The 24,523-nt window shown below is 35.8% G+C and overlaps 1 protein-coding gene across 2 annotated transcripts; it reads right to left on the bottom strand.

The window, feature by feature from the left end:
- Positions 1–4,224: 4,224 nt before the first annotated feature.
- Positions 4,225–24,240, bottom strand: LOC145677610 (uncharacterized). Of its 2 annotated transcripts, none has more exons than XM_081748061.1 (2): positions 23,630–24,238; positions 4,225–8,129 (listed from the first exon to the last, which is right to left on the bottom strand). In XM_081748061.1, the coding sequence occupies exons 1-2, from the start codon at positions 23,989–23,991 to the stop codon at positions 6,593–6,595; spliced, it is 1,899 nt and encodes a 632-aa protein (XP_081604187.1). In that variant the 5' UTR covers positions 23,992–24,238; the 3' UTR covers positions 4,225–6,592. The 2 variants fall into 2 exon arrangements, with proteins under 2 accessions (XP_081604187.1, XP_081604188.1); XM_081748062.1 differs by having other exon boundaries at positions 8,090–8,215; positions 23,630–24,240.
- Between the last annotated feature and the right edge of the window lie 283 nt (positions 24,241–24,523).

Genomic DNA, 24,523 nt, shown 5'->3' on the forward strand with positions numbered 1-24,523 from the left:
TACATTGAATATTCTTAATGAATAAACTCCATCGTTCTGGATAATCACAATAATAATTTAAAACACTTTTTTCTGTTAATTAAATAATTCATTTTGTTCTGGTCAGAAAAATGTTTTAAAATGAAAATTCTTGTTTCAGTTTTTGTATAGATAAAAAATGATTTCTGATTATTTACTAGGTAAAATAATGGAAAATCAATGATTTTCCTAAGGCGATTGAATTTTTCGACTTTTTCTGAAGACTAAGTTATTGGATGCTTGATCTATACCTAGGCAGTCACGGGATCTTCAAACCTTACAACAAGAATGCTACTCAAGGAGTATAAAATATGCTCTGAGATGTCAATAGAGAATGAAAGTTATCTGATAAAATTTCGTGGTCAGACAGTAAAGCTACACGCAAACGTATAGAATTAATGCAAACATTAACTTATCTCCTTATATATAGATCATAAGATGGTGTGAACTACCTTTAAATTAAGCTTTTCTTTTTAATATTTGCAAATGCTAGGAAGCAATATACGATATGTTTGAAATAGCTACTTCTGGAGTACGTAGGTCCGCATCCAGGATATCTGGAAAGGTGTTTGATTCTCTTAGACCAGCTTTTAATATCTTGTTGAATAATCACCTACATAAAGAACAAAGATGGAATCCTGTCCTTAGCAATTAACTGATATAGGTTACCAATCATAAACGGAGAAATATAACAACTAGGGTTCGAATCCCTATGACCAAAAAAGTTGGAAATTTGCAACTATTCCTAATGATGAAAGATATCTATTTGAACGAAAATGAAACCCGTCTAAAATATGATCAAAAATAAGCCTTTGTATCACTTCAAGCCAACATGACGTTACGCCAAAATATGGTTTAAATATATGTATATATAACCAACAAAAACATTTTTTTGATGACAACAGTCCGAAATATGTTTATATCTAATTATACATATAAAATGATAACAGGATAATGATAACACCTCATAGAAATCCGAGCGTTAATGAAAAGAGTGTTTGTAATTTGCATCTTAACTCCGATGTTGTGACTGCTTTTACAACATAATATTCAGCCGACGTTTGTCTCTGATGAGGAGACAGAAAATATTGTACATTGATTTCAATGTCACTGTTCGTTGAAAAGCGTCTCAGATTATTTACTGTGCCCCCCTGTCATAGAAGAGAAAGGTATGATATGCTTATCTTCGTAATGTACCCGACAAACTCCTTCCGAAATAATTTACTTTTTTCCGCAATTATGAAGCCCGGCAGTATTTGGGCCTGGAAATATAGGAAGAATATACACAGCTCATTTAAAATAGACGATTCAATTTTTTAAGTTGAAAAATACACAAGAAAGGAAATTATTTTATTAATAACTAACAGAACAACTAAATGCTCTTAATTTTTCATATATGATTGTTTGGCAAACATATGAATCTTGGAAAAAATGATGTACCCGGTAAATAGAACTAAGCCGTGGTGAGGGGGCACGTTCTTGGGTGTTCGAAAGCCCTTGATTAACACATTAAGCGCCGAAGGAAGGTCTGCTGGTTCACCCTTTTGGACCAAATTGTCTTTGGGTAGGTTACACGATCAGACCGTGTGTATCTGGATTGATACACATTGGTTTTCCTTCCGAGGCTTCGTGTATCATTTTTGATACACAGTGGAGACTTTTTTCTGGCCCCTTGTACGTGAACACATACACACCTAGGTTTGTATAGCGAGTTGTTTCCAACTACTACATCCCGTGAGAGTCTGCCCGCACTCTTGCGTTCATCCTATATGGTATATTTGTCAAAAATACAAGTGATGAAAATCATTGTATTTATACCTTTACTTTTTAATATATGTATTATTCAGAAAACCAAATACAATAGTTTACTTTTAGTGTCAGTTCTAAAAATCTTCAATAACAACTATTTTTTATTATGTGATAAAATTCCAATTTCCACTTTTTCAGATTGTGATGGATTCCATCGAATGTGATGGACTCGAATTCAAATCAGTTCGAGTTTCACTCTCTTCAAACATAAGCGTCAGCGGTAAAAGAACTTTATGAGTGTAAATATGAATATTCAAAATCTACTTTCTTTCATCATCATTTGTTCTGTTATTTTAACTTTCCCACATTGTCTTCATCTTAAATTGATAATCTTGCACTTAACACAAAGATATTGTGCACTTTAGGGTTCTTCGTGGCTAGAATAGAAACACTCCTTGCACAAAAACAGATTATTTTCACATGTATCACAAACTGTTGATACTTGGGTCGCATACTTTCTCGTGCCTTGCGTTGTCGATCCTTTTGTGCCATCACTCTTATAACAAGAAGCACACCTTCCTCTAACCTTTTTCGATGGGTTTCCTACATCATATTTGTCAATCAGGTTATGGTGTCTTCTTGTGGAACGATAAATGTTCACCGATTCAGTCAAACCTAACATGCTCTGCAGAACTCACTCATGGAATTCTTTAATCGATTGATCTGTGTTTCTTGTGTTTTTATTGTACAAACAGTATGCTTTAACGAGACTTGTTCCCCAAATAATTTCTAATACAGCCTTTCTATACCATTCTGTGCAGCGCCTCAAAGCTGTTCCGTAAGTTGCCATCTGATCACTGACATCGACTGATGACTTCCGTTCGTTATAATCCACTACGCACTTTGGCTTCTGAATTTCTTTACCTCTAGAAGTTTTGGTCACGTGATCATTTGTGGAGTGTACTGTCGAACACATCAAAACATCTCTATTGTGATTCCACTTCAACACTGTCACTCCATCTACAGTCTTTTCCAACTGTTTCTCCCTGTTTCAATTTCGCATCAAGGACTTGTTTCGGGATATGTTTTCTGTTTGACCTCAAAGTTCCAATCAAATGAGTTTTAGATTGGAGAAGACGATAAGAGAGTGGGATGAATGTAAGTCCTACGAATTTACGCATCTCCGTTATATATGTAGCTGTTCAATCATATATCCTTACGTTAGGAGAAACATCGTCCATCTTTTGCATTTGTTGCATCGCATACAAATTAAATTGATCAACCATAATCTTGAGTATTTCAGGATCGATGAACAACTCGTAGTAATCTATTGGATCAGCAAGAGCCAAAATACCACTAATAGTAGGGTCAATACCACTTTTTCCAGGAAATATAAAAACAGGGTGATTGTCAATTGGGTCACTCCACGAAATGTTTTCCAAAATTCTCTCTAACAGATTCGAATCCGGTACACTGTCTTCTTGTGAAGACGGTGGATTATCAGGTACATTCACTCCTTGCGACACTGACATAGTACTTTCATTAGTCGGATGCGTATTGGTTTCAATTGCGTCACTAAACGCTATGTCGGAAATTGCCATACCCTCACCAGCCTCGTCAAAGGAACTGTTTGAGCCATCAGCTACTTTAGGAAGCCACTCCCGATCGAGATCAGAGTCCACTAACATATCAGAATTTTCATCTTCGAACTATTCACATCTAGATCTTCAGCGTCAGCGTCCACCAAAATGGACTCAATTTCTCTGTCACATGTTCTTCTAGACGTTTTGACTCGACGACACTGTACTGTAGGTCTATTGAAAGAAATAAATGACACGACTGACAAAAATTTGGTAAAAGTTTACGTCAAAACAAAACCTTGAATGAAATTTAGTTGTTTTGGGCCGCGTGTATAAATTCTGATACACGCTTTAAAATTTGTCAACAATTGAAAACTATTAAGTTTTGAAGGGAAAAAAATTGTCTATGAGCATAACAATGCATGACCCTTTCTCAAGGTCAACTTGGCCCGGGCACGTGATTTTCCGGTGGCCAGATAGTGGTTTCGACTGTGTATATAAACTGATACACATGGCCTAGGAAGGAAAACCGGTGTGTATAATTTTTGATACACACGGCGCTGAATGTGTTAAGGCACTGTATTCGTACATTGAATCTCCACTCGACGTATTTAGGCATATGTATGCTGCATGTGTTGTGTCTTCTTATTCATGCCAATTATCTCTTTAATTTCAATTATAACTATAATAATGAATGTGTATGTGTAACTGAATGTGCAGAGATTAACGACATTATCGATGTCTTAATAAGCGATTTTTTTCAGTTCCGTTGAAGACAGCCAGTTGAAAATCACAAAAAAGAAAAAAAATCCTTTCGAGGACATTTTTGATGTTTAAGTATGTTTACTATACTTTTGACAAAAAAAGAAAGGTTTATTTGTAGGCCAAAAATTGTGAAGCAAGTGGAAAAAATAACCAAAATTGAAGTCAATTTTGTACATTCAATCACGTAAACACAGTCACTCCTGTCTATTATAATTTAATTACATGGATTCTATGTATTCATAATTATACAATCACGCTTTGCCTGCACGTGAATTAGAATTACACGTATTATAGGCGCGTGTAACTAGTGTTTAATTCTTGGTTTTGTAGTAGATATTTTTTTGAAGAGTAAAGCCAAACCATAGCGTATATATTTTTTTTCTTTGATTGCGGAAGATTTTTAAAATGTAGTTGAGTGATTCTTAACAGTCGTTTAGTTATTTAAGGTATTCCAGAGATAATGTAATATAAATATAATATCCGCGTAAAAATCAAAAATCTGATAGCTGAAGTACATTTTACAATGTTTCGACAAGTACTGCTCGATTGGTATCCACTTTTTATATAGCCTTTATTGTAGAATTTAATGTTTTGATTATTTCATTTTTGTTTCCAGAGGGACGTTGGTATAACGAGCTGGGTTTTACCTCTACAGACGTCGGATGTAGCTAAAATTAGAGGCGTCCCTTAAGGGAAAGCATTTCGGTAAAATCAAAAGGTTTCTTGCCTGGATTTAAGGAAAGAAAAGCAACCTCTTCTACTGAATTAATGTTATATATTGTTATATTAAAATATACGTTTAGTGGATGAGTTCGACTCGAGAAAATCTAATTTTTCCCGATATGATTTCCCTTACGATCTGCCTTTAATTTGGACATTCGACGTCCGTTCACATCTATACCCGCACACACACATATTGTCTAGTAGACGTCCCTCTATATACTTATGAAACGTCCCTCGATATACATATGAATCGTCTAGTGAACGTGCCTCTACATACCTAGGAACGTCCAGTGGATGTACACTAAACATTCTTTTTACCTGCGTTGTACGTCTACGGCAGAATAATGGGCGTCTGTGTACGTTCATAAAACTGTTACCGACATCCACACGACATACATTGCACTTTTATACAGGTACGCATCGGGTGTCTACTGGGCACACATTTGACTTCCTGAAGGTTTACTGGACAAATTTTCGACAAAAGATTTACCTCTATTAAGGTTCACATCGATGACAAGTGAACGTCTATAAACGTACACATCGATGTCTTCATGGCATATACTGAACATCTACTTACGTCCGTAATGTCCCTCACTGACGCACTGGCTCTCCAAAAACAGGACATGTAATGGACGTTACATGTGGTACTATTAAGATCTATACAAACTTTCAGTGGAGAAGCTCTTAGTGCTCTGTTAAGGTACACTATATGTTCATGGTGAAGTACTAAAGGATGTTTACTTTATCATACACGGAGTTCGCCCGTAACATATTGATCCATCTTACATTCATACGACCTGAATCGCCTAAATTCTTGGATCATATTTGGACGTTCCTGTGCTGTGTGTGTTTTGCAAAATTTGAATTTGCGAGCAAATTTTATAAACTCATGGCACTTGTGAGCTTTACAACCTTCATGTTTTAATATCTTTTGCAGTGTTTCATCTTTTTCAAAATCTTTCTTCTACAAACTCCTTCGATATCAGCTATCTCATTTGTGTGTGCTAACATATGCTTTGCCAAAATTGAACTTAAACTAAATCTTTTTTCACACACTGAGATCCTTTTCCTTTGTTAATTAACGCCTTCTGCCGAATGTTAGTTTTGCACAAATTGTTTCCTGCACTTTTGGCATGGGAGCTCCCTCGTGGCTCAGCAGTTACCGTACGCACCATTTTGAGGGAATCCCGGGTTCGATACCCGGCGGTAGCTCGTCGCTTAGATAGCACGCTAAGAAGGTCCACATAGTCTCCCTGCCGAGCGGCACGTTGAAGTCAAAATTAACTCCCAACTCTTTGCTTGGATGAGAATTTTCATCTTTATATATTAACGTATGTATAAACAATCAAGCTTGCCGAAATTTCTACGCACAGTCCTGCTGCGTATGAGGTCTCTTAACTGTGTAACAAGATATGTACAGTTAAGTTTGAACGTCGACAAAATCTCCCACATCGTTGGCGTAAGTAATGTTTTTCACAAGATGTATCAACGTACGTTTAACCAAGTTTGATCGTTCACTGAATTTCTTTCCACTCTTTGCACATGTAATACTTTCCACTTTATTAACATGTGTGAGCTTAATGTAAACTTCGACTAAATTTACTCCCACACTTGGTTTGTGTGAGGTTTTTCCCATGTATGTATTAACATGTGCAACTAAATTTGAACGCTGACAAAATTAGTATCCACACTCTTGGCATGTGTGAGGTTATGTACCTGTATGTTTTAACGTGTCTCTAGCTAAATTTGAACGGTGATTAAATTTGTTTCCAGTCTTGGCAAATGTGCGGTTTTGCACCACTATGTAGTAACATGTGTGCAGTTAAACTTGAACGGCGACTAAATTTGTTTCCACACTCTACGCATGTGTGAGATCTTTCACCTGTATGTATAGACATGTGGAAGATTAAATTTGAACGTTGTCTAAATTTCCTTCCGCACTCATGGCATGTGTGAGGTTTTTCACCTGTATGGATTAACATGTGTGTAGCTAAACTTGAACGAAGACTAAATTTGTTCCCACACTCTTGGCATGTGTGCGGTTTTCCACCAGTATGTTTTAGCATGTGTCTAGCTAAACTTGAATGGTGATTAAATTTGTTTCCACACTCTTGGCATGTGTGAGGTTTCTCATTTCTATGTATTAACATGTGTCTAGCTAAATTTGAACGCCGACTAAAATTCTTACCACACTCTAGGCATGTGTGAGGTTTTTCACCTGTATGGATTAACATGTGTGTAGCTAAAATTGAACGAAGACTAAATTTGTTCCCACACTCTTGGCATGTGTGCGGTTTGGCACCAGTATGTTTTAACATGTGTCTAGCTAAACTTGAACGCTCTTTAAATTTGTTCCCACATTCTTGGCATGTGTGCGGTTTTGCACCAGTATGTTTTAGCATGTGTCTAGCTAAACTTGAATGGTGATTAAATTTGTTTCCACACTCTTGGCATGTGTGAGGTTTCTCATTTCTATGTATTAACATGTGTCTAGCTAAATATGAACGCAGACTAAAATTCTTACCACACTCTAGGCATGTGTGAGATTTTTCACCTGTATGTATTGATATGTGTGAGATTAAACTTGAACGTTTACGAAATTTCCTTCCGCACTCGTGACATGTGTGAGGTTTTTCACCTGTATGGATTAACATGTGTATAGCTAAACTCGAACGCTGACTAAATTTGTTCCCACACTCTTGGCATGCGTGCGGTTTTGCACCAGTATGTTTTAACATGTGTCTAGCTAAATTTGAACGATGATTAAATTTGTTTCCACATTCTTGGCATGTGTGCGGTTTTTCACCAGTATGTTTTAACATGTGTCTAGCTAAACTTGAACGCTGATTAAATTTGTTTCCACACTCTTGGCATGTGTGAGGTTTTTTATTTCTATGTATTGGCATGTGTTTAGCTAAACATGAACGCCGACTAAATTTCTTTCCACAATGTTCGCATGTCAGATTCCTTAAACCTGTATGTGTGACCATATGTGTAACCGAATTTGAAGAGTCAATTAATCCCTTTAAACACTCTTCGTTCATGTGAGTTTCTTCACTGGTATGTATTAACATGTCTCTTGTCAAAATTGAATTTCGACAAAATACTTTTTCACACTTAGGGTAAGGAAAATGTTTAACACTGTCATGTGTTAACGTACGTCCTGCAGTATGTGATCTACTATTTCCAGGGTTAAATTCCTTGCAAGCATGAGATTTTTCATCTGAATGAGAAATTATTACCTTTTGTGTTCTGAACACATTCGCTTTTGTGGAGGAAGAATGTGTATGAACCCTGTAACAAAGTCAGTAAACTAGGGAGTGGAAATCTAGGTACACTATATGGAACAACAAGCAACAAAGAAATGCAGAAGATTGCATCTAAAATAATAATTAAAAAATTGCATTTTTAACTTGAGGCTTTTCAAGGTAATTACAAATTTTACAATGGCGTAAGTGCTAAACCTCGTAACTCATCAAAAACAAACTTTCAGGAGAGCAATAAATCCGTTCTGCTTTTACACTATCTTACATGCGATACCTGGTTTTAAAAGTTAGTTTTTTCACGTTCTTTTTATCGGGTTTACGTTTACGAGCTTTCAAACGCACGTAGAATCAGATCTGGGGAATTGAATGAAACCAAGATCTAAAATTCCATAAAAAGTGGAGATACGAAGTTTTGCAATTTCCCCCGATAAACTGATTTATAATACTATTGTAATATTACATACAGTCTTTTAGATATTAGGAGAAGAGACCTCTTGAGGTGTTTAAGTATCATTTCTACTCTCCAAAGAAAAGGATGTCCTTTCATTTGAAATCTCAAATCGTATTAACATTTATCTATCAGTTATCGGATTTAACTCAAATACATACTAACATACATACGTTACACTATGGAATGAACATCTGATTATTACAGGTGAAAATGGTGGTACGCTCTCACTGAGAGTGCTTGTGTACTATATCATTAATTTTTGTGGTATGGCATTTAGTAATTCCACGAGATTTCTGCAATTACAACTACCAAAAACTGTTCGTAATATTACAAAGAAAGAAAACAAGACTATAACCAGTTTTAAAATTTTGCACAAAATACGTAATTTCAAACAAATCTCTACTAGTGCTTCTAATATCATTTGTATGCTCTGAGATATTAACTTTCAAACCCTTATGCAATCTTTAAGACTATTGATATACATCTAAGTGAAAAAAGCACTCTTATTAAATAAAAAATTTGAGAATGCTACCGCCCTGAATATCAAGAAAATGAAAGAAACTTGGTATATATTTAATTATAAAAGAAAGGCAGCTCTACTATTTGAAACAGATTAGCTATTTTGTTGCGTACCAACCTTTACCTGATTTTTTATCATGTTACTTTCATTCAAATTGGTATCATAAGGAGAGGAGGATCAAGAAATATACGTCAAAAATTATCATCTCACGTGTCTCTCTTGTTAAAGAAGGAAAATTTAACTTAAGCTTATCGTTTAAAATAAAGGGTTGCATGCACAGGTGTACTGGAAAATGCTATATCTAAGAGGTAGAATAATAAAATAAAACATAATATTTATCAGTACTTAGAGTTGAGCCCTTCTGCTATAATTTCAGGAAACATGTGAATAGCTTGAAACTATACTTACCACAGATGAACACTCTGTCTCCCCGTTTTGTTACTCTTTATTGCCTTTTTTCGTTACTATCATTAGAATCAGAGTTTTACGAGTAACAGAACACTTTTAAATTGTACGCCAAAGCAGAGTGTGTGACTAGTGGATTACGTTACGAAGATGGAATTTACAATATACAAAGTCCGACAATACAGTAACAAGAAAATTGTTTCACCTTCTGCTGGCAACGCTGCAGTGTGAAACCGTCGCCAGCCTGTGGCCTTGGGCCTGCTCCAATAGCACACCACGTGGCACGCACACGTAATATTGACCAGTGCAACGCAATCTTTGTCTGTATGAAACTTGGTGAGACTGCCTCGGTAACGTACCGGAAGATTCAGCAGGCCTTTGGAAAGAAACTGTTATCAATGGCACAGGTGTATTGTTGGTACAAAATGTTTGCGGAAAGCGGAACAAAAATCGAATATGAACATTGTAGTGGGCGACTCACAACAATATGAATGGAAGAGAGCACACACACAGAGAGAGAGGAAACTTCTCTGAGAGGATAGACCATTAACCGTGAAAATGATTGCGGATGAACTGAACATAAATCGAGAAAATGTTCGTCTGATATTAACTATCTCGCACAAGGTCCTTCGCCCCGTTTGTAGTTTAAGTTTGCAGGCTTGCCAGCACCACCTAAAAAATACATTCTTCTTACGTTATTGTCGGGCCTCGTAATTAAAGTCTTTACTGAAAACCACTGGGCAAGTGTTATTGGCTTTAAGGAAGGAAAACGGGAAATTCCTATTGTTTCCTTAATACATAAAATTACCATATGATTTAAATTCGAGAGCAGATTGTAAACCACAATAATTTCTTTTCTCCCCAGGTATTCCAGCTGGAATGGTGAAATTGCATGACGAGAGAGTTTGAAAATTGCACCACAGAGATTTCTTTGTTTTCTTAGTACCTCTAGCGACACAAACTTGAACTACGAAACAAATATGATGTCCTGTTGCTGTCCCCACATCTGAAGGGAAGTCAGTTATGCTTAGATTTGAATGAATCAAAGGGCATACAAAAAGACAAAATTACTGTAACATGCGCACCGTATATAGGGACGATTATACGGACTGCTGCAATGTTTCAAGTTATTGTGGATTCCGCCACACTCCGGGCACCCGGTAACAGCTTCAACACCGCAAATTATCAGCGCCATCCAGCCACCAATTCTTAGTGACCATCGTGTGCACCCGCGAACCTTTTCGCAGAAATTCAACATTTCCTATGCTGTAGTGTACGACCTTGCTTAGGACACGTTGCAATTCCGTAAAGTTGGTGCTCGCTAGGTTCTTAAGAACCTGACAGGTAACCACAAAGATCAGGGAATGAAGACATGCTCGGATCACCTAACGCGTTACGCCAAATGTAAGCAATCGTCAATGGTGATATGTCTTGGGCATACTATTAGACGCCCGAGACCAAGCAGGTGTTTATGGAGTGGAAACATACTGGTTCCCAACACGACAAAAACTAAACGTCATTCAATTTGCGAGAAAAGCGCTTGTGACAGTGTTCTGGGATGTTTCATGTTTTATTGGAGGATTGGTTAAACACAGGACCACTGTAAGTGCTCCAGCCTAAATTCAAACTTTCGTTAATGTTGCGTCTTGAACTGCGTGCCAAACGCCGCTACAATACTGCTGACAACGTCAAACTTAATCATTACTGCCAGTCAACAAGTCTCTTTTGTTCCACACTTTCACATCCCTTTGGTCTCATGAAGAAATTCTTCACCGGTCAAATTTTGCGACAGATGCGGAAGTGAAAACAGCAGTCCGCACATTACTATACTCCACCGTAAATGACTTTCACGAACAGGGCATTTTCAAACTGGTGCCACGCTGATAGAAACGTATTGAGAAAGTTGGTAACTATAAAAAAGTGGATCAAATACGTAACTTTATTCGTGCTTTGTTTGGTTTTGGTATATTAATTTTTTTTTGGGGGGGGGGAATATTGCGCGTTGCTTTCCCATCTGCTCTCTTAATAATATGTATTGCATAGATATCCATTACACATCATCTGATGCAGTTTAGTGATCACAGCTTTGCCAGCATATAAAAAAAACCGGCATACTTACATTTCCATTGGAATGTCACGAAAAATTATTCCGCTGTGAACCCATATATCTTAAACACAACAAATAGACTAGTTTCGGTATTCTAATATGGAAAACGTCTAAAACTGAAGAAGGTTTCGTGGCACAAAATTTTTAAAAAAAATCAGGCAAACAAAGTATTTTCATCATTTTTCATCTAAATAACGCAATTTCCCGTTTACTTATGTGAAATGGCAAAATATGTCACAGAATCACAATTTCTTCTTGAGTAAATCTAGTTCAAATTACCGATTTCGTTCTCGAGTTAATACACAAAAATGTTCAAGGGAGAACACTTTGTGGAAAATTTTTCTTTAGTACATCTACATAGTTTTAAAGGTTTATACATGGTATAACCTTTTGAACACGATAGAGGGATTGAAAATTATGATACAATATTAATGTTGTGATTAACACTTAACCTATATAAATATTTAAAAGGCTGAAACTGAAAAAGAAGTACACTTTTAAAATAGAAAATTTAAACAATATCTTATTTCGAGGCTTCGCCAACGCATTCTGAAGAAAGTACACATTACGCTTATATTTTCTTAGTTAAAGTTTCTTTTTTTTTTTTTTTTTTTTTTTTTTTTTGTAGAAATGCGTCTTAAAAGTGGTCAATATTTCAATCCAGCCAAAAGAAAGATTGTGAAAATGCAACGATCCTGACTTAGTGTACAATTAGCTTAACCTGGCTGTATATACTGAACGATCTGTGGAATTGAAAAGCTAAAGTTAAGCATTGGTATTTTTGACATACTGTTTTAGAGGTGTAGCCCTCACTATCAGGTGTTTGTTTCGCTGGCTACAAGCAAAGAGCTTATTGTGCATACGTTCACGAAAGCATGAATGAAAACCTAAGGAGTTAAATATTTCCAACAGACCCGAGTTCCATTAGAAGTTTTGAAAGTAATTTTTGCTGTGTTATTTTACCTGCATATGTGAAAACTGAAGAAAATGCAATACACTCTTCATCGTTAAACTTAGGTATACATACGGTAATATACAAAACACAGACACCCTGTGATTAAGTGGTCCCGTAGGCTCATGGCGTCAGAAAAAAATGATCTCTACTGGGTATAATCCACGATTAAAACAAGCTACCCTGGATTCCTATCACCCACATTAATAGGTTCCTGTTGTATAATACTCTCTTGTCGCTTCTGACCTACAAACCCGCCTGCATAGTTTTATACTTTCAGAAGAATATTACAATTCCTATGCATATTTCTGTCGTAAACAAAGTGAAACAATTAGCTTAGACATTTTGATTGCATTACTTATGTAAATATATGTGATAACTTCCTGTGTGTTGTAAACATCGACTACGCATTTAACGATGTGAGCCTTCATTTACTTCACATAACGTTAAGTAACTTACTCAAATTTTGTTTTGAAAATTCGTAAATCTTCTTGCATACCAAAAAATGTGACCCAAATTAGAATCGATCTCACGTACCGCAAGTTAATTCAGAGTTGTTTTGACGTATGATTACTGTCATACTAGAGGCCGTCGAACTCTTCAGCATGGCTCTAATGATACGTCAGAACGACTCTGCATAAGACACAAAGGCTTTAACTTTTATTTATAAGATGCTTAGCAGAATGATAGAAGCGGACAAAGTATTGCGTACATATGAAAATGAGGAATACAAAGTAACCGAAAATCTCATCGAAATATTTTGTTTACAGTAAGAGAACTACAAATGACTAATTAACGAGTTTGTAAAATACTTTTAATTGATTGAATAAGTGATAGGATGTTAGCTAATGTGTGAGATATACAAGGTAAATATCGAAATGGTAAGAACGTGGCGTGGGTAATACATATATCATTGTCTTAACGACGAAATAAATATCGTTGCTTTTCTTTAGGGCAGTAGTTAAAATAACAATAACTGGTGGCACTGGAGGAAAAAGGGTGAAAGCTACATCTCGCTTAACAATTCGCACGTCTACCACATATCTCTTACACTGCTCGAATTTTTTCACCTACGACTAGGAGTCAACCTAGTGACATATATGACAAGAGTCATCAGTACCAATACCCAAGATAAACAAGTAAATATAGTTTTAGTGTGAAACTAAGCGAATTCAATATTCAGACTGGAGGTAATACATCTGTAAATACTGGTTGCAATAGAGAACAAGGTCAAAGATAGCGTTTGTTCCTTGGACACTAATCCCATGTAAAGGAGGCGTTATTTTCCCTTACTCTATTAATTCTATGCAGATAAATGTTGAAAACTATCGTTAATTTGAAGCACTTCCAATTTGAATAGAGGGTGGAGGGATGAGATAGAAGCTACACTTGGGACGCTGAAAAGGTCGCAAAAAACATTTCTCTACATCTTTTCGAGATTTTCTCTATGAAAATCTGATACCAGAACTACTAATAAATTCAACCATTTCCGGTTTCAATATGCTGCTCCGGGTTGTGCGGTTTTACATAAGAAACAGAAGTTATATCCATTCCAATTATAATTTTTCGACATGTATTATCATTTATGTTCTATTATGATAACCTTTGAAACCAGAAATGGACAATTTCAACCTCTTCCGGTTTCATCTTAGAGTTAACGTAAAACATAAAACCAATTCTTCTCAAACTAAATGAATTAAAAACCACTCATATCGATATGTTATAACGTTTTTGTTCTATAGATGTGTTAAAACTGGTAATAATGGTAAGCTTGAAACAATTTCTGTTTTGGATCAGTGTTGTCGAAAGTTATGCTAACTTGTCCTGAGACGCTGCAAATGGCTGAAATCTTTATAAGTAAAATAATTACACGCTATTTGTTACAATTTTTGTTTTATGTCTATAAAAGTTGAAACTGGAAACTGGTAAATTTAAACACCGATGGTTTGAATAGAGGTTCAACGGGAAAACGTAACGTTTTGTTGAAAAGCAAACTCGACTCGAAGAACTCATCCCTATTTATAAGCGTTTTGGCTCTACGGAAATCAGTGTTCAAACCACAATGGTAAATCTAAGACCTCGTTTCTCGTATAGTGCTGTAATAGTCACGTTAAACCGATGGAAGAAAATACTTCTCCCTATTTATTACCGTGTTTTTTGTGTACCGATAAATGTTGGAACCACACGTCATTATTTCTAATCACTTCTTGTTTGAATAGAATCTCAACAGAGGAATTGAACATGTTCTTTAAATCCCAAATCGATTGCAAGAAATCGCAAGTCAATAGCTTTCAGCAATTTTGAAATTGGACGTAATTGTAAATGTGATCAACTTCCCATTTTAAAATTCTTTAAGTTTTATGTTCTACGTTTCCGCCGGCTAGGCTAAAGAAGACAGTGATGATACAAAATGAAAGAAATTGTGGAATGATAGTAGAGGGATCAGGGATAAGCCCGACATAATCCACGCACACGGTGTTTGTCCAACACAAAGTTCACTTGGCACGACTTGCGGTCGAACAAGGACCCATACACCACAAGCGAACGCTCTACTACTGAGCCAGTGCAGCCTCACTTTAAGATTGTTGAGGATAGCCATTATATATTGTGTTGCGAAGCTGAATCCTCTGCACAAAAGTGTTTCACGTTATCATATGTTGTAATCAAACGCCAAATTGTTTTAAGAGACCCGAGTTACCGTATCTGCAACCGTTTTCGTTTTGATACGAAAATGAGATCTAAGTGTTATGTCACATGCTTATGTCGACCAGGCTAAACGAGACAGTGATTATGAGAAATGGATGAAATATTGAAACAAAGAAAATAGGAGAACCCCAAGGAAACCTACTTACACGGTGTTTGTCTACCACAAGGTCTGATTGGCGCGAGCTGGGATCGTAGCAAGGCCCCAGTGTATCAGAGGTGAATGTTCACCCGATGACCCGTTTTCATTCAAAATTAAATTAAATGAATTTTTTAGTTTTACGTCTCACGGATATGTCAGCTAGGCTAAAGGACAAAGGAATGATGAGAAAGGAATGAAATATTGTAATGAACAAAAAAGAAGAACCAAGAAAAATGCACACGCACATGCTTGTCTGTCTTTGTTCAGAAGCAATAATGTTGAATCTGGAAATAGTCGTTTATAAAAACTAACGGTTTGAATAGAGGCTTAACGGAGAAGATGGAACCTACATTTGGAAGCTGAACCGATTGAAACAAAGCATATCTCCATATCCCTTACCGTCTTTAGTATATAGAAGTCAGTATAGAAACGAATTATATTATTAAATTTCAAACACTTCCGAATTTGCTAGAGTGTTGCGCGTCTAGTATGTCCTCTTTAGACAGCTTATTGAGTGTTTGTCAATATCTGTTATCGTTCCCGTTTTATGATGACAAATATTTAAACAGAAATGCATCATACTCGGTTTTAATCGCTCCGGTTTGAACAGGAGTTAGCAGAAAATGTGAAAGCTGAAGTAATAGTGAATTTGAACACTAACCGGTATTGACAGAGTTATAGACAGTCATCATACGTATGTTATATATAGATATGGAATTGTTTACAAACAATTGCTTATCGTTGTGTGTTACACATACATTCTGTGGCAATAAAAGCTAAAATCAAAATCACTAAACTGAATAAAGTACGGTTTGGAAACAGGGTTAAGGGACGAAAAGGGACCTATTCTTAAGACACTGAAATAATTATAAGAAAAACTGTCTTGAAAGCCTTGACCGTTTATCTTGTACGGGAATCAGTCACGAAGCGGACGTATTAGTAAATTTGAACTACTTCCGGTTTCGGGAGAACGGAGCGAAATAGCTCAAGTAGTAGAGCGTTGGCTTCAAAATGGGGAGCTCGTGGGTTCGATTCCCGTTGAGGACCATCCTGACTGGGGTTTCCCTGTCTCCCTCAGTGCTATACTAGGCAAATACCGGGATAGTACAAACTAAATAGGCCCTGGCTTTAACCTTCCCAGTACCTTTTGATTTTTATTGTTGTTGTTACGTATCCACTATAAAATGGCCTCTGAGCTGTATCTAGTGATTGCTAAATAAATAAATAAATAATCTGAATAGCCTTGAATGTTGTGTTAAGACGATGAATCGTGCACAAATATTCGCTTCTTGTTATTTTAAATTTTCGTCTTCTGGGAATAAACGTTCGAATTATAAACGAAAAATTTTAACCACTTCAGGCTTGAATAGAGTAAACAGAGGAGATGAAACTTATTCTTCGCACGCTCAACCGATTCCGAAATCCATTTCTCGGTTCTTTTCCAATTCTTGTTCTGACAGCAGTTGATAGACGAACGGACAGACAAACCGTTCTACAAGCCTTCTGTAACTTATGCACGTAACAGCTTAAAAGTCTCAAAACCAGTCTTTTGTTTTATGCACATTATGTACTATAACTTACAAAATGACTTCTGTATACAGTTCAAAAATTTAGGGCTGGTATTATGTCATATTCGAAACAAGAAGAAACAATTTTCGAATTTCACATTCGAAACCATTTTAAGAAATGGAAAAGAATCCTTGATTTTATAATATATTTTCTACTAAAGCATACAAGAAACATTTCTACAAAATGCAGAGTGTGATTCATTTACTGTTAAGAGATCACAAAAATATTTATTTCACTCCTATAGTAAAGTAAAATAAGACCGAAACTACATATAGTTACAAGCTACAAGGGAGAGAATAATCCGCATAATGTCACTAGACTTTTGAAACGAAACAGACAAAAAGAATAGATTGTTTTGTATCTAGGGTCATTTCCACGTCCAAAATCTAGAAGAAAAAAAAACATAATTTATAGTAATAATCTAGTAAGAAGGACATTACCTCAGGTTCCATTTTCTGGATTTAGAAGAAAAAAATACACTACAGTAGCTAGTTGAAGCTCAAATTATACTTGAAATAGAGCGGCCGAGAAATTTTTTGTGGCTTGTACCAGGGATCTTTTACGTTTCCGAAATTCCCAAAAATAATATCAATTTATGTCACTCACCGAAAAAATGACAGGATCTCAATTTGAACCATCCGCAAGTACAAGCCGAAAGGAAGCATTTTAGATGCCCAACCGTGCAACAAGATTATATACAACGATCCAGAAATTTCTTATAGCTTACCAGTAGAGTTAGCATGATATCAAATATATATTTCGAGGATAGGTTCCAATAAAGTGCAAACAAGATATTCTAATCCTGAATGTGTTTGAAATAGTACGAACTAGACCCTCTTTGTAACTTGTAGCTAGGTACATTCTTACATTTTTCTCAATTCCGGAAAGGTTTAAGCTCGAAATTTGCCACACTTATCTTATAAAAATTACAAGATAAAAAATCATACATTTCGCACTTTTAAGTAGAATGGTTCCAATTAAAAACTACAAGTCCAGAAAACGTTACGAAAAAGTTACCAATCATTTTATTTGAAATGTTACGGAACTTCGAATATGTAATGATAGCTTTTCTGCTTCTCAACGCAAAGGATATAATTCGAAATTTTCTTATACTTATTACCTGAGTGAAAAAAAAAATCCTATAATTTTATGCAATCTACTGTAAAAATATCATTAGGTACCAGCAACGAAAATTTTTTCTTCCTTCTATTTTCCATTTATTCTAAATTTTGACCTGTCATTTACGCCAATATGAGAAACTATCCTGGAAGTCATTCATTTTAAATAATCATACTGACATTTCAAGAATGAAATAAATATTTTTTTTTTTATTTTTAGAATCTGAAAAAGTGTAAGAATGCATACGTATGAGGCATGAACAAATTACCAATGGTTCTATTAGATACACGCTTTGAATTTTGAACGATAATTGGCGGATATTCTTTTTTAATATAGGGTACAATTTGAAATCACGTCAATTTTGTTAGACCAATGAAATGGGTTAATTTCTTTTCTAGAATCTATAGGAGTGTAAATATCGACCTAGATATGTCAGGAACTATTTCCTAGCTTTTCCTCCTTGAAACGAGTTTCGAAACATTACGGATCATTGGCGCTATTCTCAATATTAAAGAGGGAGAGTATTTCTGAGATTTGTTCTTCATATCAGTAAATAAACTCCATGGTGTGTTTCCTCAATTACTCAACGAGTATGATTATCAATATACATTTTGCAATTATATTTCTTGTGTGCTTTGTTCAAAAGCTATCTTAAAATAAAGAATTTTTATTGCATTTGGTTAGCTAAAAGTTATTATTGTGATCGGCATTAACTTCTATTTCATCATGTCCAGTTGAAACACCAGCAGTTGCATGAAAATAATTTTTAAAAAACTGACGAAAATAAATAGGAAGAGTAATATTTTTGCGTTATCCATGTCTAATCCGGTAAAATTACAACTCACTATTAATAATAACAATAATAAGTATTTTTATATTTATTATTATTATAAATGACCAAAATAAATATCAATATGCAAAGTGAGATTGTTCTTGACTTACTTTGGGCTTAGTGTTACTGAATCTACCACCGATTAGTTTAGTGAACTCCAAGACAATGGTTCGGTACTGACAGCTGCCATTTTTGATTATTTTTATATCTCCCCAGATTCCAAACCCTAGGTGGTCTGTCACCTTGATAGTACTCTTCTCCTGATTTGTAAGTTACTTGTGTACTTCAACTCATTGATTGATACAAGATTACGAACCGAGTTCCATGTTTGACACGTGATTGATTTGTTCTATATATATATATAAGTGCGAGTGTGTGTAAATTTTGAAGTAAGCTTACTTTGATGTTTCCTTCTCTCCAGTTAAAGTTTACAACCAAGCATTTATATAAAGGCTACGATTTCTTCCAAACTATGATGTTTTCGATACAACTACTTTAAAATTTTCAAACTCTACTCTGTGAATTTCTATATCAAAGGAATCAACTCGCAAGCATTCATTCTTTTTTTTACAGATTTACTGTAAAATTCACAGGATTATAAACAATATATAACAAATTCGGGAAAGCTTTTACTTTGACTCGCACCGTGCAACCGATTTCTCTGACCCGGTTCCCGGAGCAGTTTAGGAATTACATTCAAGTCGCTCCACCCGATCGTGACGTAACGCCGTGTGGTATTATCATGGTGGTAAACGTGCAATGAAATTACACCTGCGTGGCATTTAACTCCCTTCGAACGCTTAGCTGATTCGTACCGTAGATATGTAACTTTTTCGTTAACCGTTTAGGTACCATTCTTCCCTTTTAGAAACAGGAAACTTTCAGTGCTCTAGCGTTGCATATCTTCTATATTTCTGCCCGACATTAAGTGGTATAAATGAATGAATTGTTAATTGTTTTATTTCCCTTAATTTCACAACAATGTATATTAAATAATTTCTTTCTATTTTTTTACAATTGAAGTTTTCGTGCTTTTTACAAGAGGTTGCAATACTGCGTGCTTACGACGTAATATAGAAGTTGGCAAGACTGTTTGTGGACAGTTGAGGGTTCAATGTGTGTGTTCCTTTGTATCTTTTTATTGCGCAACATAAATAGTTTAATGTTCCTATTTGGGAACATATGTATGTAGCGATTTAGTTTGAATATTTGTTGCCTAAAATCGCAAAATGGCAAGGAAATTTCTTACGCTAGATGAAACAGTAGACACGTTGGACACTTTGTGTGTTTCTGATAATGAGGAAACGGATGTTTGCATTCTCCCTCCAGTTGAAACAGATGACATATCAGACGAGGAGCAGATAAATGAAGACGAATTAGTTTCTGTTATGCCTAAAAACGTATGTGGTGAGTTGACAGTAGCAGTGAATAATGACATCTATGACCCAAATGAGCTCGAAAATACACCATCAACTTCATCACCTAAAAAGAAAAGGAAACAGTGTGTGTCTAAGTGGAAAAATCTTGCGAAAACTAGCCTCAATCCCATTTCCTGTTCACCAGAAAAACTTGTGGTTCCTCATCCTCATCTTGACGGTAGTTCTCCGATAGATATTTTCTTCAAGATTTTGCCTCCATCATACATTGAGCACCTTGTTCAAATGTCTAATTTGTACGCGCACCACACATTAAAATATCATATGAACAGTTACTACAATTTTTTGGTTTATTACTTCTCAGTCGTTATCATATTCTCCTTCTGAGAAGTCCTACTGGAGTACAGCAGACGACCTGTGTAAACCGATTGTGTCATCCGTAATGCCAAAAGTCCGTTTCGAACAAACAAAGAAATATTTCCATATTGTTGACAATTCTAATTTACCAAGAGGTGACAAATTTCGGAAAATAAGACCTTTATACGATGAACTACAGAAGAACCTGCAGCAGGTTGGTATCTTTCACCAATCTCTGAGCATTGATGAAAGCATGGTTCCGTATTATGGGCATCACACCTGTAAAATATTTATTAGAGGGAAACCAATCCGTTTGGGTTACAAAATATGTTTTTTATGTTCTTCTGACGGTTATCCATATACAATGGACCTCTATGGTGGAAAAGACAATAGCACTGATAACCTTAGTGAGAATATCCCATCAGGAACGAGTTATTTGTAGTCTCACATCAATCATAGAAAATAATAACCAGCACGAAGTCTTTACCTTTAATTTCTTCATGTCTTATGATGTTCTTTTAGAGTTAGGAGGAAAAGGCAATCGAGCAACTAGGAGAGTAAGAGATAATCGTGTTTAACAGCGTCCTCTGACCCCACAGAAAAACTTGCAAAGAACGAAAGAGGAAAGTTTGACGTCAAAAGTGATGGTAATGTGTGCTTTTTAAGGTGGAATTACAGTGCGGTTGTAACTGTTGGTTCAAACTGTTTTACACACTTGCCAGTAGGATCACTGAGGAGATACTCTAGTGTACATAAGTAAAAGGTTCCAATTAGTCGACCAATCGTTATTCAAACATACAATGAAGGAATCGGAGGAGTTGATGTTATGGATCGTCTTCTTGCATCATACACACCCAAACTCAGATCCAAGAAATGGTAGTGGAATTTTTTCAAGATTGTGCTTATCTTAGCAGTTGTTTCTTCTTGGAAACTGCATTGCGAATTCAACACGAACAATGATCTCACTTATCTACAGTTTTTGAGGGAACTTACCATGCGTCTTCTTCGCATTGGAAACATGACATCAATTAGGCCAGGTCCAAGATCGCATATCCCTATCGAAGCTCGAAAATGTGACACGCATTAAATTGTACATGCACCACAAGAACGCTGAATAGTGTGCAAATCTAATACAAGAAAAATGTGCTTTCTGTGTCAAAAAAGGTTACATCAGAAATGTTTTCCAAAGTACCATGGGTTGTAAGCCTCTTTTCAAAGATCTGAAAAAAGACTGTTAGCTTATGCTCAGCAAAATGCATGACTAGTATCGAATTGGAGACCTTTTTTTTTTTTTTTTTTTGCGAATATACGTTTTTCAATTTCTTAAAAAGTACTACTTATATACAGCTTACAAAAATACTAATAAATTCATGTACATATACTAAGGGTAAGTGAATAGCAAGAATAGTAAATATTTATCCTAAAACAAAAGCTCGTAGGTATTCAAGTGTACTCATACGTAAAAACATCGAGCCCTCCAACATATATTTACCCTCATATGTACCACATATATAATAAGAGAATAAATGTTAAACATATTTGAATTTGCTCTGTTTAAAATCAATATCTTATTTTACTTCTAAGTATTAATATATGTAATGTGTAAGAAAGATATGCAAATCGTATTTCATATATATGTATATGCGTGTGTTTGTGTAACGATGTCATAGAAACGTAGTCTGTATGAAATTAATTAATGTAATTAATTAATCATAAAAAGTATTGTGAAAGTAAAACAAAGACGTGAATTCTGCAAACGCGAGGTACCAATATCCTTAAAAGGGACCATCACGTCACAAAACGTTACGCGATAAATCAAAACAGAAATTTAATTAGGGTGAAAAAAGGACAGAAATTCGCACCGGTGGATCTATATCCGGTCCTCAAACGGTTAATGAACTTGCGTGTGAAAAGCGGACTATATACCACGTGAAAGCACAAAGGCACAAACAGTACCAACAACTGACTGAGGCAGAAACAGTTCCAGGAAGTCACTGAACCCATAAGAACCGATTGAAGTCATTGCCCGAGTCAAAGTAAAATCTTGACCCAATTCGAAAAATCTTTTTAATATTGGAATGTTTCATATAACATCTTTACTAGCGTAAAAATACACAATTAAGCATGAAAATTAATTACACTTTATGCCATATACAGTGTTTTGTCCTATGCTTGTTCACATGTATATTGACCTCTGGTGACGCGCCTGTTCCCTACCGACGCAACACTTCGCTTCCTCTCCGGCCAACATGCTGCGGTCCTGCCCTGACTTACATAGCCCTACTTCTTTCAAATGGCGACCTAGCACAATTTGATTCGTGTCTTTTAATAATAATTCTTATTTTGTACGTACACTGGAGCGCTATGATGTGAAACTACATCGATGAGTACAACTCCGTCCCCCAAAAATGATTGTTGAAAACAAAAACAGCCGACTTTCAGAAAACGAAGTAAAATATGTAATGAATTTATGTATAAGTTTTTCAATAAATATTTACCTATTTTTTTGACTTATACCTTATGTTTTATTAATGTCTTTGGAAGACCTTCGGAAAAGGGACATATTCGAGATTACTTGGGGTCAAGTTACAAACATCTATGCGTTTGGTCCGGTGTAAAAAATATCACGTTTGTATTTCGGAATTTTTTAGATCCCATTCAGCCACGGAGGTTTTCCCTTAAACAGCCCTCTATATAAGGAACACTATCGTAAAGTACCCATATCAAAAATATCTACAAGAATTGGTTCGATTGGTGTATTCAATAATTAGGTAATCATTCCTTCATTAAGATGGGTGCCCTCACTTGTGTTTCTGGGTACAACTAGTCTGTGTGCCGCATCACTTCCAAACTGTTGATGATTAATTTACGTTCGGCATACGCCTATTTCCCGTAACTATTTCTCGAAAAGTATTCCTTACAACTATTAAATTTCGTACCCATGTAACTCTATTATCAATCTGAACCAGTCAGTGTATATAAAATTTAACATTACCTTTGTGGCCCAACTGAATTTGAACTACTTGTCGTTAATTGCTTGTAGTCATCACAGTAAGAAGCGCAAGTCTCTTCTACCTCTACTTTTCTTAGTGTTTCTGCATTATTTTCAAAGGCAGGGTCTTTTACTGCAAATTCAGATTTCACCGCATCAATGTTTAATTTGACATCCGAAGAATACATAGCTACATCCTTCTCTATTGTTTGCTCTCCTTCGGTTGTAGATAATATCAATTCCTTGTTGTCAGTTATCATTTCGTATGTCCATCCTTTCCCTTCGAGTGGATCTTCCTGAGGAAAACCATAATCAATTTCTTCTTTGCACAAAAATTCCAACTTAACAGACGCTTCACTATCCATTATGGCTCCAAATTTACTACGAATTTGCAACTGTGCTTTATACTTCCATTTTATTTTATGCTGCCAGTGTGAATGAAATCACCAGTTAGGAACAGAGTTTTTTGTTCATAAACGTATATTATTGTCGGTTTACTGTAGCTTGGCGCTGTGTTTTGACACCAGTGATGCCAATTCCTTCAGAGCCGTTTTCCCTTCATAAGCTTCAGAATTTCCCTTTTCCGAATAAAATTTCCCTTCATCCAAACCGTTCAAGTATTGTATTTAGTAAACATATTTTTAATAGTTTTCGCTTCCACCCCACCCCCACCCCAATCTTATAACCACAAACAAGCAGATACTTGAGAGCCTTCCTTTGAGCTTACGCAGAATTTGAAGTTGATTTGTTGTTAAGCATCTAAGGCGTCGCGACACAGGAGGGGAAAGGATATGGAAAGGTGTAGGTCAGACCCTATGTTGAAGGTGCAATCTCTGGATTTTCCTGGTGTGACTGAGGAAAAACCCTATAAACATCTCGGTCAGAACGAACAACCTA

The sequence above is a fragment of the Thermobia domestica genome, unplaced genomic scaffold, assembly GCF_964235325.1.
Source record: "Thermobia domestica unplaced genomic scaffold, izTheDome1.hap1.1 HAP1_SCAFFOLD_1096, whole genome shotgun sequence".
Taxonomy (NCBI): domain Eukaryota; kingdom Metazoa; phylum Arthropoda; class Insecta; order Zygentoma; family Lepismatidae; genus Thermobia; species Thermobia domestica.